Below are 16661 nucleotides of genomic sequence, written 5' to 3'. Positions count from 1 at the left end.
TACACATTTTGTAAAATACTGCTCCGTGGCTCCAACTAACGACAAATGTTTCATTTTTTGGTTATACCTACCGCTTATAATCAGGGGTGGGTTACAATCGAGGGCCGCTTACAGTTTAATTTTAAACCGATATTATGTCTACACTCCAACGTTTTTATTCATTTGGGGTTCAAAACTTGTATGATGTGATTTATAATCGAGGGCGGCTTACAATCGAGTAAATACGATAGTTAGGTTGCCAGGGTGAGTTTAAATCAGGGGTTCCCAAACTTTTTTGGTCTGTGGCCCTAATGTCTATTTAATAGCGATTCGTGGCCCACCATGTGCTGTAAATTTGGGCACCAACAAAAAAATAACTCAAAAACAGGCGAAATTATCCAGCAATTTATTTTTAATGAGATACATGCTCCTAAAATTTGGCTACAAGATTCAGAATTCTTTGCAAAAATTACGTTTTTCAAAACAAAGCGCATAATATCTACAGTATTACAAAACAGTAGAATCTATTCAAATGGCTCTGTGGCCCATTGAAAATGTCTTGGTGGCCCACTACTGGGCCATGGCCCACAGTTTGGGAACCACTGGTTTAAATCAAATAGTACTGGGAATTTGTAGAAGAAGATATTTCTTGCAATTGAACATAAATGCTTTAAAAGTGACAGAAATGTGCCAACCCGTTCTTATAAGTTTGTTTAAATTAAGAGCTCGTATTTACTATGCAAATTATACGTTACGTAATTCATCAGTAAAGATCACTATGGCATTGTAATGCAATAAAAAAGTAAAAGCCAAAATAAGGAATTTAGTGTAGGCTATATGCGCAAAATGTAAGATGCGCCAAGGAGTATTAAAAACTCTTTAAAAATCTTTGTGAATCTGGATGCCCCAACTTCGACGTCACAAAAATTAAAAAAACCTCGGTCACGCATGACTTCACATCTAAAGCAATAATTTCAATGAGATTGAAAAAATCTAAGCAAACGTAAAATGTAGCATGGTCGCCTGTTTACGTGAGTACTGACTACTATACAGGCTTTACAGAGTTACGTTCGTCTCTAAATTACAGGACTAACATTAGAACTAAGTCAAAACGACGAAGACACAGGGTTGATGTCATAGTGTGGTGAGTGGTGATGGTGACTGTGGTCGTCTCGTCAGGCGTCAGGAGGCCCTGGCGCCTGTGTAATGTGTTCCAAATATTCTCTGAAATCTGAGTGCCGTTTTGCGCAATTCTAAAATATACTTTATATCAGGGGTGTCAAACTCAAACAGCTTGAGGGCCAAAAAAAAAACTTTTATGAAAGTCAATACAGTGTGACATGACAACATCAAAGTTGCATAAAAAAAGTAAAATGTTCATTTATGCCATTGACTACATTAAAAAAACAATATGGTAATAAATAACAAACATATTTACAGTGTAGCAGAGTGAAAGAACCATCAACTGTGCTTTATTGCATTGTGTGAAAACAATGGCATATATATAACTGCAATTGCTGATTCTAAAGACATCCTATTAAAACGTTGCAAATATCATTAATAGAGAATGATTGTATTATGTAAACTCACTGGTCTGACAGGGCCAGAGTAAAACACATAACTTCTAAAAGTTATTTCGCAGCCCGCACAATAACTCTTGGAGGGCCGTATGTGGCCTGCGGGTAACGTGTTTGACACCCGTGCTTTATGTGAAGTCCGATGCTATTTAATACTAAGAAGTGTGGAATATTGTGTGATTAAACTGGTTGTGTGGATTTTAGATGCCAAAAACTGTATCAATTGATCTGATATTAAACAGAAATGTTAAACAAAAAGTTGAAGATGCAAGGGATATAGATGTAGCTGATCAAATACTGGGTTTGACCCATGTCAGATTGGACCGAGAAGAACTGGAAATAATAGATAATTTAGATTGTCTCGGACCAGTAACAAATCTTTACTTGCAACATGTAAGTCAGTGTTATGTGTTATCACTGGCGTAGAGTACCCCTGGTATTTTTTAAAACTCTACGCCTATGTGTGTTATCAATGACGGGATATATAACTGTGAGTTTTTGTTGAGGGTTTAAAAGGAGATTATTTTTGCTTTCATTTTTTTGTAAACTGATCTTCTTTAGTGTTTTTAACTGGATTATAATTTTGTTTTGATTTCAACATGTCATAAGCACACCTAATTTATTAATACTTTTAGAATTTGTTTACACAAATCAACAACTTGGAATGGGTTGCATCGAGTTTAAAGTTCCTTACACTTGCTGGAAACCAGATTGAACGCATTGAAAACCTGCTTCATCTCGAGCTTTTGCAATTTTTAGATTTGAGTGATAATTTGATAGATGTTTTGAATGTGGACCAATTGCCCAAAAGTCTGGTTTTTCTCAACCTAAGAAATAACAAATGTACATACTCTGTTGGATACAGGTTTGGACATTTGTTTTTATTATTTGAAATTTTTGTTAACAAAGCTTTTACAGTTCTTTGTGGCCCATATCTATGGACTCCTCTAAAATACGCAATCTACGCAAACTACGCTATAATTTAATTTTAGATGCCCATTTTGGGCTGAATATTCTCATATTTGTTGAGGATGGTACTAAACACCATATGGTCCCGCATGTTCACACTTGTAAGAAAAATAGGTCCAAAAGAGTATCTAAGATTGAATTATAAAGTTATTTACTTTACAAACCCTTACCCTGACCCTAATAGCCCTAACCGTCAACATCTCAGTTAGTTTTTGTTAGTAGTTTGTGTATAGATTGCATAGATTGCGTATTTTAGACTAGCCCCATATCTATTGCAGGTTTATGTTGAAAAAAAAATTTTTTTTTTCTGGTGTAGAATATCATACCGGTAAAGTGATGTGGTTGTAGCTCAAAAACTTGTCATATTGACAGTACTGACAATCCAAAAACCTAATTGCTTTTGCCACATTCTATATATTTTAGACAATCTGTAACCGATGGGCTTCCTTTGTTGAAACTTTTGGATGGTGAAGAGTTGCTTAATGAAACGGATTCAGACGATGAAAGTATTCCAGATGAAAGTGAAGAAAATGATCCTATGGGCATAAAACAAACCACAAACACTTTGCTGCTTCACTCTGTAACAAGACTCGATGAAGTAGCTGAGGAACATAGACATAGGATTGCTGAAATTAATGATCAAAATGCTGATCCAAATAGAAAGGATACAGGGGATAATCTTGAAGAACTAGACACAGACTTATCACCAGTTCAAAAGAAGATATCACATGTGTTGCAAACAATGGTTAAGGTATAAAAACTGCTATTGTGGCATGACAAATGCTTGTTAATTTTTGTAAAAAACACTATCTTATGTAAACAAAATACTTTTTGAAGGTGGTACAAGTTTGATTAGTTAAGGGGGCATAGTACCCATAATTAATTACATACTTAATCTTGCCTTAAAAATGTTTTTGTAGACTGAACAAGATCTGATTGATAATTTTGAACTCCCAGAGTTTGAACCTGTGCCGTTGCAAAGCAGTTCCAGCATTGAAACAGTTGCAACTGTTCCAAAAAGTGAAACATCACCTGCTCAACCTTTACAAGAAGATATTCCAGTTTCTAAAACCAAAACCAGACCTTCAAAGAACTTGGTAACTGTTGGAACAACCACATCAGTTGCACAGCCACCCAGTTCGGTCAAACCCAAGGCCCTGAAGGAGCGAAGTGTGAGATACATCACTCCGACAAGCACAAAAACAAGAACAATGTCGCCTAAATCAAAAAGTGATGCAGCAAGCCGAGTGATACGAAGATTTAGCTCAGATTCTCTTGTGAGAATACCTGGTGCAAGGCCATTTCATAAGCACTGAATAAATTTGGTAGTCAATTTCATATCACACTGTGTGATTTGTGATTTTTATTTTTTTTACACCTGTGATCAACGTTTCGCTGTGTTTTGTATTTAAAAAAATAGTACATTGTGTATTTCAATGAACCGTTACATATTTGTGTGCTATATAGCGCAATATTTTTTCTGTTTTATTTAGATTTTGAACATAAGTAGGTTTTTGTACAATGGGTAAAAGAAGGTTACCGGTTGATGAGGAGGAGAGTGAACAAGAAGAAAGGGGTTTAAAGCTTCTTCGCAGCCTAAAAGACCACAACTCTGGCAAGCGATTAATAGTGATATTGGCCAATACTTCACTGGAAACAGTAAAAGTAGGCCAGTTTTGCTTTGTATATCCCAATAAGATTCATTGTTTGCCTAAAATTGTGTTTTTTGTGTGTGAATATGTTTTTGGTTTAATATTTTTGAAGGTTGGAAAAACGTTTGAACTTCTAAACTGTGACAAACACAAAAATGTTTTGAGAAAGAATAATCGGAATCCTGGAACATGTAGACCAGACATTGCTCATCAATGCCTTCTCATGCTAATGGACAGTCCACTAAACCGTGCTGGTTTATTGCAAGTAAGTCCAGATTAGTTGTAATACTATGTCTTAAGTAACAGAGTGAGATTCATAAAATACCTGATGTTTGTGATTGTTGTAGCTTTTTCAAGTTTACTCGTGTTTTTTGTAGGTATACATACACACTGCCAAAAACGTTTTGATAGAAATTAATCCGCAGACAAGGATTCCTAGAACGTTCGACCGTTTTTGTGGTCTTATGGTCCAACTTTTGCATAAACTGAGCGTTCGTGGATCAGATGCCCCTGTTAAATTGCTCAAGGTGGGACCAGTTTGCATGTGACGCCGACGATATTGCATCATATGTAACCTAACCTAAACGTTGAATAACTTGACACGTATTTTAAGCCAAAAAATTTAACACTGTTAGGTGATAAAAGGTCCGGTCACTGAGCACCTTCCCGCTGGCTGTGTATGTATAGGTACATCGTTCGCAGCAGATGCAATAGTGGATGTGCGTGATCTTGTACTTCCTGACAAACCGATGGCCTTTGTGATAGGTGCAATGGCTCATGGAGCAGTAAGTACTCAGTTGTAGGCTGCAACTTTATACAGTTACTAATTCTTGGTCGAAATTCTTTGAACAACGCTGTTGCTGTTTTGTAGATCGACGAATCGTACACGGAAAAAACGATATCAATAAGCAACTATCCACTATCAGCGGCAATAACTTGCACCAAAGTGTGCGGTGCGTTTGAAGAGAAGTGGGGCATTATTTGATCCCATTGCTTTGCCTGGGGTTGCATCGCAACCCATGGAAGCATGGATTATCTTAAACACGTGTGTGGCAACGATAATAGAGGAAAAATGGACATATGTAAATGCTTTCCCTTGTTTTGAAAACAGCGCAAATAAAACACATTTAAAACGTGCGTATTTTATGTCAGAATTCAAGTACCATTTTTCTTTGTATGATCTTTTTGTTTGGAAAATTCTGCAACGAACTTTTCACCTTGATGCAAAGTAACTGGATGCAACAAGTGAAAAAACGCCCACTGTATGAAGTTACGACACGCTTGAGTGACTGTGCGAAACCATTCAACAAACTACAAGAATAAGGAAAGTAAAGTGAATGGGTGTCATTGATTGTTGAGTTCCTTATTACTCAAATGGGCTTCCTGTTTTGTTGTTGGTTTGTATAAACTAGACTGCTTCTGGTTATTGCTTTCCAGTAATGGCAGCTGATGATGACTGCTCAGAGTTTTGGTTTAGGAAAAAACGACCTGTTGAGCATGAAGAAACAAGGCACCCGGTTAGCATTTGATTGACTTCAAAAAATACGTTTGCTGTGCGGAAATAAAATGTTGAATAAATCACAAGTCACGATAATAGTTGTTGCTAACAGTGTAGTAATCACAAAAGCTTTTTTTGTGGTTCGAGAACTTATACAGAATAACATAACCATTTGTAATTCAATGGAATTGCACTCAGTCTTGTGCAAATAAGACCATTGTATTAACACTTGTATAATTCATTTTTAAGCAGTTGGTGTAGTCGTGTAGTGTTCCCATAGTCAAAGTCAACAAGTGCTTTAATATTATCTTGCAGATTACACGCAGAAGTGAACTGCCTGATGCTGACACACCTGATGTATTTGGATTAAACGAACAAGTGGTGGGTTACTTTGTAACAACCAGCATTTTTATGTTGAAATAGTGACAATTTGATGATCACAAAAGTTGTGCTTGTTTCACATTTACTATCCTTTTGTGTGGACCATCTTTTTTGTAGATTTTAGAGACATCACAGGATTTCATTTCTCCAGTGCCATTCCAATGTTTGCTAAGACCTAAATCTCAAGTTAATCTTCGGTCATTAGCCCCTTACTTTGGAAGAGTTATATACAATGGTTCAACACTGCTATGTAGTTTTGCAACATATTGGGCGGACCAAGGAAAGAGTGCAAAACTACGTAAAAGAAGCAAGTAAGTTCTATTTACATAATGTTGATGGCACCAAAACTTTTGAAGTAACCCTTTGCAGAAGCATGTCAGCTATGGTGGTTGAAGCAGAGGGGGTAATTCTTGAACGTTGTCTGCATTTAAATCACAAGGAATTATATTGTTTTCCACTGTTCTACAAGCGGTTGCACATGTCTGTTGATGGAAAAAACCAATCCCTAAGAGGTAAATGAAATTTGCATTACCATTTTTGTTCTGACACAGATAAACATAAAGCACATACCTACTCAGCCTCAAGCATTAGTGGAAGAAATGCCAGTGTGGGTCAGTTCGGGACTGTTTATCATGCAGTGGACATTGAAAGTGAATCTAGGGGATCTCCTTTCAGGTAGAAAGAATTTGTATCACGTTGTGTACTTAAAGTCACAAGCATGCGGAAAAGTGATGCAAAACAGTAAACCTGTTCTCTTCTCAAGGTTTGCAGAAAAAGTGATACAACTGGATAAGTTCAACAAGAATGAGCTGGAAATTTTATGCAAAACTGATCATAGACACATTGTACGTCTTGTTTTGATTTTGACATTTTTAAAGAAAACTGTTAACAGCAAGAGTACTTTTGTTTACCAGGTAAAATTGTATGGGGCAATTCGAACTGAACATGGAATACACATTTTAATGCACCTTGGAGCTGGAGGTAGCATAGCGCGACTCATCAAGAAGGGAGTTGGTTTAACTGGAGGCAACGATTGTCCACATTTGTTCACCGAGTTGTGGGCAATGAAATATTATAACCAGGTATATGCCATTCAAAACAACACTTGAATAGACAAATAGAAAGTAATTTGGTTAAACTGTTTTTAACAGATTCTGTCTGCACTCCAGTACTTGAAATCTATAAATATTGTCCATTGTGATATAAAGCCAAGAAATGTGGTGTTATCAAGTGACAGAAGTCACACATTTTTGTTAGACTTTGGTGAGGCACTCATAATTCCCCAAAACGCGGATCATGTGCAGTTGACTAGTGGAATTGTTGGTAAGAAAAAATATTTTAGGATGGTTTAGTTTATATGTTATTTGTCTGTTTTAAACTTAAAATCTGTCCTGTTATGTTAAATTTGTTGCATAAATGATTATTGTATTAAGTGAAATGGCAAGTATTCAAAAGTCCGATGTTTTAGGTATCCTAATTTAGAATAGTTTCAAAAAAATACGCCGTTTGTTACTGTTTTGAATCATTAGGATGTAACAGATCTTATGCAAGAGCCAAGTTAGTAGTAAATAAAAGATGGCAGGTAGGATGTGCTTTGATCAAATGTAAATGTAGTGTATTTTAACATGCAAATGTTTCTTAAACCTTAGTCCGGTGTGATTAAAAAAGTAAATCCAGCCAAATTTAATGTTGTCAGTTTATAGATAAGAATGGTTGCAGGTGAGTACAGGTAGGTATATAACTTAGATATTACCATGTAACAAACGATTCTTGGAGGAAGTAGTTACACTATGTCAAAAGAACTTGTTTATGTATGGCAGCAAATTATTTGTGTACCAACAGAAGGAAATTTGGCAAAATATATGTTGCCAGGTATATTTGAGTAGGAGGTGGAAATGTGTGGTACTATACAATAGGTATGTTGGCAGTTATGATATGCAATAGAAACGAATAAAACTTGGATGAAAGCTAATTATTGTTTACATCAGGGAATATATGTATCCTAATGTAAATGTTACTTTGTAGGCACTGAACATTTTATGAGTCCTGAAGTAATTCAGTTTGAGTTGTATTATTATGGGAGTGATGTTTGGTCTGCTGCTTGTTTTTTGCTTAACATGTTAACTGGACACACACCATGGACCATGGTGCTACCAAATTTATCAACTTACCTATATGCAATCACTCAAAAGTAAGAGATTGTCCGTGTGTAAAAAAGATCACATTTGTTTTTATTACCCAATATTTATATAACTGCTTTACTAGACCAGAAATTATCAAAGAAATTCCAGAATGGACTCATTCTATTACAAAATCAATCCTCAGAAGTTGTTTTACTGAAATTAAAAAGCGTAAAAGTGTGGAAGAATTATTCGCACTTTCTGAAAGAGCTGTGAAAATGCTTGAAGATGAATTTAAACAGAGAACTGCTAAAAGGTTGTGTAAATTAAACATTCTGTACTGCCTACTGTCAAAGGGAGCATGTTTTCATTATTTGTTTTCTGTCAATGCTTTTGATTAATACTCTTATCAAATTTACTGCATTAAATTGATTAGTATTAGACACAGCACAGTATTTTTTCCCAAAAATATTGCCATGTTTTGGTTTTATATTGCAGTACATTATCATTTCCCAATTGAAATTTTTTAGGCCAAATGGTTTGCAGTCTAATACGATGTCAAAAAGCACTGGCTCGCAAGTGGGGTCTATTATGACTTTTTCAGTAGTCTACTATATTTTGTGAAAAACTTGAAATTATATTTGACAGAAATAGGCTTCAGATGAAAATATTCGCTGTCTTTTTGAAATTATGTCTTGAAAAAATGTGTTTTAATTGAATTGTCCACAATATGCATTTAATTGAGCTGGCAGGGCATGACCTAAAAGTTTGAAACAAGCTGAGAATCACCCTTATATAAAGTATCACTTCTTTCAGCACTTCGAATGGTATTGCTCAATCCATCATAGAATCAAGTTGCACATCACTAAGTTCCATTAATGAAGAACCTGTTGAAAGTTTTGAGGAGAAAGTCTCACAAGAAAGGTAATGGCCTGGGTAAAGTAGGGCTCATGACCTACGTTAAATCTGTAGTAGACCTGTTTTGTTTGTTGAAACTTAAAAATTTTAATTTTCCTTTTCAGAAGCTATGAAGCAGAGTTGACTCAGCTGCTTGACGAAAACCATCACTATCTTGGTACATTACCTATTATTGGCAGTAATCTACAGTACACTACTCATAATGTTTTTTTTACATTTTTATGAAATAAAAGTTCCGTTAAATTCGTTCACTATTTTATTAGCTGGCAAATTGAAAAGGATTTTGCATCTTTCACTCAATGAGCCTTAAACTTTGTTTTCTAAATGTTTGGCTGAAATATTACCTTGACAAACTTATTAATTGTTTAAATGCCAACTGGTTTGCCCAAAATGCTAAGAATGTGATCATCACATCCATGTGATTTCATGTTGAATGGTCAAATTAACTCTTCTAGATTGTAACACCTATTGTTATGTTCATAGAAAATGGAGATTTGGAAACTAGTATTGAAGAACTGGATCTAAATGCTGAACTAAGCAAATTGATAAATTGTGTATGTTGCACGTTATTTTGCAATAATTCATGAGAAACCCTAATGTCCAAAATAATTTTAATTTCCACTTTTTGCAGGAAAAACCAGACTAGATGCCCACAAGGATTTTTTTATCAATCCAAACAGCTGAAATGTGGAACAATGAGGTTCCTAGTGAAAAATGAGTGAATTGGCTTCTAAAAAGAGATGGTGTTTGCAAACGTACAAGTGATAGTGTTCTAAGTACAACACTTCATGATGTAGATCAGTGGTTCTCAACTCGTTTCGGGCCATGGACCACCGGCCCAGTAAAAATAATATCGTGGACCATTTCATTTTTGAGCAAGATTGAAGTACGCTTACAAAACAACTATTTGCGCTTGAATCATAATTCTTTAAAACCGATTTTCAAGAAGTGTGATACAATTATTAACAGCCAACATTTTGATACTCTTTCAACATGTAAAATGCAATCATCTCTAGTTTATCAATAAATTTAGTGGGCATCCTGTGGACCACCCAAAAAGTCATCATGGACCACCAGTTGAGAACCACTGATGTAGATGTACTTACATAAATATGATGTATTTTGTCAATAATGTAGTAGTGTGTGTTGGCTTTAAAAGCTTGTTTTGGTGAATTAAAGATTGTATATCTTTGCTGTGAGATTACTTCATCAACTTTGTTTCCCATTTTCCATGTAGGAATCAGTTCCATCTTGTATGTGCCTCTATTGTGCTTAAAAAACTGTTTGGCCCATTTGCAATGAGTTTAATGTAGCACTTTTATTGCCAATGATTTTTAGTGATTTCCAATGATTTTTATTTCCCAGCACCCTTGTGTCAAATTTTATCTGTTTGCGAATAAGAAAGGTATTTGCCTTAATGCAACATGACACAAGTTTCTTTTATTGACACTGCATCGATTTTGCCAAATGGTCAAATTACCAAGTTGCTGGACACCTGCAAGAATTATCTTTAGGTGTGATGCTCCAAGACGGTGTTGTTTTAGTGAAACCAAAGATTGGTTTGTATGCACGCATTAAACTATTTTTAGTGTAGGTTTTAACTTCCAAGTTGTTGCAAACATGGTTTAATAAGACAAAAACTGAAGGAGTTCTTCATTCAGTCAAAGTGGATTATACATATCTTCAACTCTTCCAGCACAGAGTAGTTTGCTCTCTTGTAAACAAAAACACCTTGCTAAGGTACGATCGGGCTGTTTTTCAAGCAATCTTTTCAATCAAAGACACATGTACTTCATGTCCATGCTTACAAGCTTTAACAGTTTGAAGAAAACAAAACTCGAAAAAGGTCTTTGCAAAGCTGTTTATTTACACATTTTTGGCGGGAAAAATAGGAAACAAATCTTCCGCTGTGGGAACAACATTTCCAGTGACATTAGAGTGATGTTTTCAAAATATTTCATCCTTGTTTAGGACGCCAACCTTGCCCTTTGATTTACTTATTCGCTCGTTGCACACCGCGTTGCTCTTTGTAACTGTTTGTCCGATCTGTTGCCCGATCCATTTTTCGAAGAACTCAACGTTGGTAAAGACACCGTAGCGTCCAGCGTCGGTGCACCCAATACCGAACGATGTAATTCCGGCCAAGTACCAATCACATGTCTTGCAACGTTGGCATACGTACGGTCCACCTGAGTCACCTACAAAACAACAGTGCTGAGAAAATTATTACTTAATCACATAAAAAGCATCTGCTGGGTGTTTGTACCATAATTGAAAATGTAAAGGTCCAAAGTTACAAACAAATATGATAACGCACCACAAATGTGGCACAAAAGAAGTTTAACTGCCGCATGAAAGATTATCGAAACAGAGAACGGCAGACGATAATTCGCTATTTGTTCATAGTCTACTATTTGCATTGACGTTTGTGGTTACCTTGACACGCGTCTTTTCCGCCTTCCTCATAACCTGCGCAGATCGTAGTGTTGGGATTAACTGTGTATATTGTTCCCTCATATGATTTATTGCATGTTGCATGGTCCACCATAGGAAGCATGACTTCCTGAAGCTGAACCGCCAGTGATCCTCGATAGGCTGGAAAGGAAAGAAAATCAGATGCTGGTCCATACCTGCATGGTTTACTAAATGACGGTAACCTACAGGTGGTTCTGTATCCCGTGGCAAAACATATGTCTTCTGGCATTGGTGTTTCACCGTTTGGCAGACAGATTGGTTTTACAAAGGTGCCGGAGTAAAAACGCCGTGACACTCGGATGAGGGCTATGTCGTTCGTCTGATTCGTGTAAGAGGGATGGAGGATAATCTTTTGAAACAAAACAAAGTCGGTAATTTTCTAGTAATCACCGACCAGAAACGCTTCATCTCTTAGAAGCACTTTTGCATTTTTATCAAAAAAATTGATAATGCTGATCAGTATCTATTAATTGCATATTTGAAACACAACGGTAATTCAAACTTATCAAGATTGCTTTTCTTGGCCCATCCTAGGCCACCCCCATCCTAACCATAAAGCTGTAGGCTACACATATCTAATCGCGTACCACCTGACGCATTTTTTGTAGCTGCGTAACCCCCAAATCCTGTTGAAAGGGTAGATCAAAATATGTAGGCATATTCTTCTTGACTAGGACAGCCTATTTTAAAAGTCAGCAAAGTTAACAGTTCCAAAAGATAGTCCAAGACCCGAGTTTTACCCAAAACCAGGACTGATTAGTTGGATTAGTTCAGTTACATTTTATGGTCTAACTTGATTTAGGTATAGCAGAAAGCGGCTCCCGCACCACCTGAAAAGCTCCGTCGCACGCATACCACATGCAGGTTGAGAATCACTGATATAAAGGATTGTGCCAACGGCGTGTGACTTACAAAAACTGTTTCGCTCCCAAATAAGTTATATTGGTAAACATGTTCGCGTAAATACAATTACCTCAGCAATATCGCGGGTTTGCTGGTGAATACTTGTTCGATCGGCAGTTTCACCAACTCCAGCGACGACAGTCAATAGGCGGTAGTCTTGCTGTCCGATGCCACTGAAGTTTAAAACAAAGTTGTGTACGAATAGCGTAGCGCCTTTTAAAATATGGTAGCAGACGAATAGCCTACTACACCCTATTTGTACGAATTATTTATTTTTGGGAACATTGAGTCGAAAAAGTTCCCTTTGTCAAATTTTTTTATTTCAGTTAATTTTGCTGAAAAGTAAGCGTTGCTTAGTTTCAACATCATCCAAAACCAAATGTATAAAAACCTAGGCCAAACAGAATTAACCGTTCTGTACAAAGTATTTTCACAGAAAATAAGCTTATATTTCACCAAATGTTTTTGGCATTTTCGGTTCCTGTGAGAGAATATAACACTGTTATAAAAGCGATAAAATGGTAAAACAAGCTGTACAGTGCAACTGTTTGGCCTAGGGTTTTATACACTGGGTTTTGAATCATATTGCTGTAGATAACAGTTATCACCGGAAAACTGTTACGGTAGGGCTGATTTCATTTCAAATTGGACTTTATTTTTTATTACAACATTAAACCGTGCAGAAATAGTACCAACAAAACAATGTTTACTCACACGACACAGTGACCAGCAGTCACGATCCAGTTTTCGTTGATAATGCTTCCGCCACAAACCTGGCTTTTGACCACAACGTACACCTATGGGATATTAAAGCCTGATTTACATTGCAAACAAAATGGCTGTTGCTCACACGAATAGTTTAATAACAATCATGTATATACCATGCTTTTTGTAAAAATATGCTTTGTGCAGGCCTGTAATCGGTTTTAAAAACATGAAATACGTTACTGTTACCTGCCAAGGCCATTTTCCAATTTTTGTGTAATCTCCTCTCGGAGGTATTGAAGGCCTTCCACAGCTTAGGGAATCTGGTTCTATGCAAAATTGTTATTCCACCTAACGGTTTTTGTTAGAACACTCTTGTAGGCATTTTCGATTACTACCATCAGTAAAAAATAGTAAAAAGGAAATCGCACAAATATATGACATAACTTGTATGCACAAGCAAATAAAACAGCGAAATTATTGAGAGGAATTCATCTTACCTTCTGTAAGTTTGCAGCAACCGTCTTTCTTGTAATAACTTCTCATATTTGTTTCCCAGCAAGCATAACAGGTGTATGAACCGTTGAAATTGTGGCATATTTTAAAAGGTTTACCTTCCACGTTTTTGCAGATGCCGGGTATCAAACATTCATCGATATCTCAACATAAATATTTTTGAAAAATTGAAATTAATTCTGAATAACATTATTTTATAACTGGTGATGTTCGTCATGTAACCCACCATTGCACGTTTGGCCGTCACTTGCGAGAGAATAGCCTTCGAAGCAATCGCATTTGGCAGTGTTTGTAGTTGGATTGACCGTACATTTTTGCTCACAGTTTGCGCACTCTGAAAACGCATAAATCATACATAAAAAAACCTTACCGTTTATGCCGCAAAGTTTTCCCTAAAAATGGGAAAAAAATATTTTGAATTTCCTTGTACACCAACAGCTCTTCACGGAGAGAAATATACAGTTTTTTGTTATTTAACTTATTACGTGAATTTTACCACTTACCGGCGAGTCTACAGGATTTGGCTGTGCCACATGTCTCAGGACAATGTTTTCCAACAATCGCTTGGTCGCAAAGATATTTGTAATCTTTGCACCACGTATAACAATCTTTGCATCCCAGTTCTCCTGCAGATAAGCATCACATGAAATCAGTTACATAAACAATAAATTAGTGCTGGGATCAGTCCTGAAGGGCATGTGCAGACCAGCGATCACGACACACTCATATACAAATCATAGTATGTCAGATCTATTGAAGGCGTTGTGCAGAGCCAGACCGTCACCAAGCCCCACATGTGGCAATGCACTGGCTATAAAAATACATGAAAAGTGGGAATGCTTAACAAGAGCCTTTGGTTTTTTTACGATTTTCAAATCATCAAATATCCAGGTTGGTGTTGAGAAATGAAACTTACCGGGCAGGCATTGGCCACTTGCATGCAGGAAAACGAAGCCCAAAAGCAGAAAGAAAACTCTAAATTAAAATAAAACAACATCTCTGCAATCATGCCTATAATGTTTCAAGAGGTTTAACATATGAATGGCCGCCACAAAGTTACATAGATACTTACAATACATTTTGTTGACTTGTATGTGTCATTTTCTCTCATTAATCAGAGTATGTTTCCTGATCCACTGGACACCTACAATCTCCAACGACAACGCATAACAAATCCTGCTAAGATAATATATATTGCCAATTATTTGCATTTTTCGGCCGGGAAGGAAGCTCACCCGAGGCAACGCAGATTTGTGACGCAGTTTCAACCATCTTCCTAAATAGAATCACTAGAACGTCACATTATCCCCGCGGCTACTAGTTGACTAAATAACCGTGCATATTACTGCGTTTTAACTAAATAACCGTACATTTTTACTGCGTTTCGACTTTGCATTTATTCCGACATTTTTGCATATATTCCGACATAAGCGTCTAATTCAGGAATGGGCGACCATCAGCTACGACATGGACAAAAAGAATCCTTGTACACGAACAGATCTAATATTTTCTTTAACAAGCCAGGTTTATGCTAAAGCATTAGAGTTGACGCAGCTTCTGATAAACGGTCTTTATTTTGGTAATCTACTATGTTTACTGAAAGTAATCTATACCAGCTTTAAGGTTGTTTTCTACAATTTGGTTAAAACAAAGTGGTTAATTTTTTTGCACAGCATTGACTCAAAGTCAATTCCAAAGGCTATCGTTTTAAGCATTTCGCGTATTCGTTTCCAAAGTAAAATGTCTTAATATTTGGTCGAACAAGTGCCTTCATTGGGAAATCGGGACCATTAGATGTTGGTAGTCATTGCAATCATGGTATAATGTTAAAGCTAATCGTAAAATTAGGTAAAAAAGGCCAGGGGTCACCAAACTTTTTTTCACAGCGGGCCGGATCAGAGTTGTAAGTCGGACCGGGCTTTCCGTGCTGGGTTCGGGATTAGGTTTCTTTAAAAAACGGGTTGGTTTTACACTCTGTGTCAGTATTTTTTTGAATAAATTTTACTGGATAAGTAGCTAGTTGCTGGACCTGATCTATTGCCAAACTACCCTTATTGTGCCGGTCTTTTCTGAGGCTTTAATGCAGTGGTTCTTAACCGGGGTTCGATCGAACCCCAGGTGTTCGGCAACGCTGAATCAGGGGTTCGACGAAGGTCTTTTTGAAGTACAATACAAATACTCGTTTTTGTCCAACTTCTATAGTCGCTTAAAACGGCAGGTTAAAACTTAGGCAGGGGTGTATTAAACTGCTCTAAACAGTTTTTGTGGTACTAAAATGAGTATTACCAACCTAGTGTCAGACGTTTTGTACGCCTATTGTGTGCCAACAATGCGAACAAAACAGGTCCCACAAGCATCAAAATATATATTATGACACCATAAACACTTCAGACTGATCTCCTCGCTGTGCAGCACAATCTGTGCACCGAGCTAAAAATTAATCTGGGCTTTTTGGGCGCTATTAGATGGTTAATACATGATATAAACCGTATTTAAAAAGTATTTTAAAACAAAAACTAGAATAGTGGTTTTCCTATATATTGCCAGTTTATATAAACTACATCATATTTAACGATGTATCACATATACCATTTACTATATTTATAATGGATATATATTTGGCATTGGGTCCCTATCTTTTTCCTGGCACTTTATAGCATAATTGTTTCTGCAAGCATAATCTAATGGGTCCCCACACATATGCATATGCGATTTGGTAACAGTAAAAATAGGCCACAATCATTGTTAGATATTTACCAATTTACGATACACATCATTTGATCTACACCAGTGGTTCCCAACCAGGGCCCATGGCCCCCCAGGGGGGCCACGGACGTATATTCACAAGAAACACCCACTAAAAGTCATTTTCACTTTAACTTTATTCCCGAATTTAATCGACTATTTCACATACTATTTGTTTATAGTGAGGTTTATCACGCTCATTTACTATATATTTAAGGCCAAA

At 36.6% G+C, this 16661-nt stretch overlaps 4 protein-coding genes across 5 annotated transcripts; 3 read left to right on the top strand and 1 right to left on the bottom strand.

Annotated features, from left to right (window-relative positions):
• The first annotated feature begins 993 nt into the window (after positions 1–993).
• On the top strand, positions 994–4019 carry LOC145215209 (uncharacterized). Its single transcript, XM_080083882.1, has 5 exons — positions 994–1123; positions 1761–1949; positions 2192–2421; positions 2949–3276; positions 3446–4019. Exons 2-5 carry the CDS (start codon positions 1761–1763, stop codon positions 3839–3841), a joined length of 1143 nt encoding a protein of 380 aa, XP_079940008.1. The 5' UTR covers positions 994–1123; the 3' UTR covers positions 3842–4019.
• Positions 4020–4044: 25 nt separating this feature from the next.
• On the top strand, positions 4045–5314 carry LOC145215212 (ribosomal RNA small subunit methyltransferase NEP1-like). The gene is made up of 5 exons (XM_080083889.1): positions 4045–4190; positions 4290–4442; positions 4555–4704; positions 4813–4962; positions 5049–5314. The coding sequence occupies exons 1-5, from the start codon at positions 4047–4049 to the stop codon at positions 5160–5162; spliced, it is 711 nt and encodes a 236-aa protein (XP_079940015.1). The 5' UTR covers positions 4045–4046; the 3' UTR covers positions 5163–5314.
• On the top strand, positions 5196–10695 carry LOC145215205 (mitogen-activated protein kinase kinase kinase 14-like). 2 transcript variants are annotated; one of them, XM_080083876.1, is made up of 15 exons: positions 5196–5259; positions 5330–5694; positions 5991–6056; positions 6174–6367; positions 6426–6568; positions 6635–6731; positions 6820–6901; positions 6971–7138; positions 7208–7379; positions 8082–8247; positions 8322–8492; positions 8993–9100; positions 9199–9251; positions 9578–9648; positions 9726–10695. In XM_080083876.1, exons 2-15 carry the CDS (start codon positions 5617–5619, stop codon positions 9738–9740), a joined length of 1584 nt encoding a protein of 527 aa, XP_079940002.1. In that variant the 5' UTR covers positions 5196–5259; positions 5330–5616; the 3' UTR covers positions 9741–10695. The 2 variants fall into 2 exon arrangements, with proteins under 2 accessions (XP_079940002.1, XP_079940003.1); XM_080083877.1 differs by lacking the exon at positions 9578–9648.
• Positions 10696–10941: 246 nt separating this feature from the next.
• Positions 10942–14923, bottom strand: LOC145215207 (testisin-like). The gene is made up of 11 exons (XM_080083878.1): positions 14766–14923; positions 14610–14668; positions 14197–14319; positions 13920–14027; positions 13678–13836; positions 13427–13506; positions 13187–13269; positions 12543–12645; positions 11756–11918; positions 11531–11689; positions 10942–11292 (listed from the first exon to the last, which is right to left on the bottom strand). The coding sequence occupies exons 1-11, from the start codon at positions 14792–14794 to the stop codon at positions 11042–11044; spliced, it is 1317 nt and encodes a 438-aa protein (XP_079940004.1). The 5' UTR covers positions 14795–14923; the 3' UTR covers positions 10942–11041.
• Positions 14924–16661: the final 1738 nt, after the last annotated feature.

Source organism: Phallusia mammillata, chromosome 2 (genome assembly GCF_965637545.1).
Source record: "Phallusia mammillata chromosome 2, kaPhaMamm4.hap1.1, whole genome shotgun sequence".
Classification (NCBI taxonomy): Eukaryota; Metazoa; Chordata; class Ascidiacea; order Phlebobranchia; family Ascidiidae; genus Phallusia; species Phallusia mammillata.
This window is presented reverse-complemented; position numbering and strand designations above follow the sequence as displayed.

Excerpts from the sequence above, each read along its gene's own strand:
- LOC145215209 (XM_080083882.1), top strand. The coding sequence starts at position 1,761 with ATGCCAAAAACTGTATCAATTGATCTGATATTAAACAGAAATGTTAAA. Across the intron at positions 1,950-2,191 it reads CAAATCTTTACTTGCAACAT|AATTTGTTTACACAAATCAA; the intron begins GTAAGTCAGTGT and ends TAATACTTTTAG. Across the intron at positions 2,422-2,948 it reads ACATACTCTGTTGGATACAG|ACAATCTGTAACCGATGGGC; the intron begins GTTTGGACATTT and ends TATATATTTTAG.
- LOC145215212 (XM_080083889.1), top strand. The coding sequence starts at position 4,047 with ATGGGTAAAAGAAGGTTACCGGTTGATGAGGAGGAGAGTGAACAAGAA. Across the intron at positions 4,191-4,289 it reads CTTCACTGGAAACAGTAAAA|GTTGGAAAAACGTTTGAACT; the intron begins GTAGGCCAGTTT and ends ATATTTTTGAAG. Across the intron at positions 4,443-4,554 it reads ACCGTGCTGGTTTATTGCAA|GTATACATACACACTGCCAA; the intron begins GTAAGTCCAGAT and ends TGTTTTTTGTAG.
- LOC145215205 (XM_080083876.1), top strand. The coding sequence starts at position 5,617 with ATGGCAGCTGATGATGACTGCTCAGAGTTTTGGTTTAGGAAAAAACGA. Across the intron at positions 6,368-6,425 it reads AAACTACGTAAAAGAAGCAA|AAGCATGTCAGCTATGGTGG; the intron begins GTAAGTTCTATT and ends AACCCTTTGCAG. Across the intron at positions 8,493-8,992 it reads AAACAGAGAACTGCTAAAAG|CACTTCGAATGGTATTGCTC; the intron begins GTTGTGTAAATT and ends CACTTCTTTCAG.
- LOC145215207 (XM_080083878.1), bottom strand. The coding sequence starts at position 14,794 with ATGACACATACAAGTCAACAAAATGTATT. Across the intron at positions 11,919-12,542 it reads AAACCCGCGATATTGCTGAG|ATTATCCTCCATCCCTCTTA; the intron begins GTAATTGTATTT and ends TTGTTTCAAAAG. Across the intron at positions 11,293-11,530 it reads CGGAAAAGACGCGTGTCAAG|GTGACTCAGGTGGACCGTAC; the intron begins GTAACCACAAAC and ends GTTGTTTTGTAG.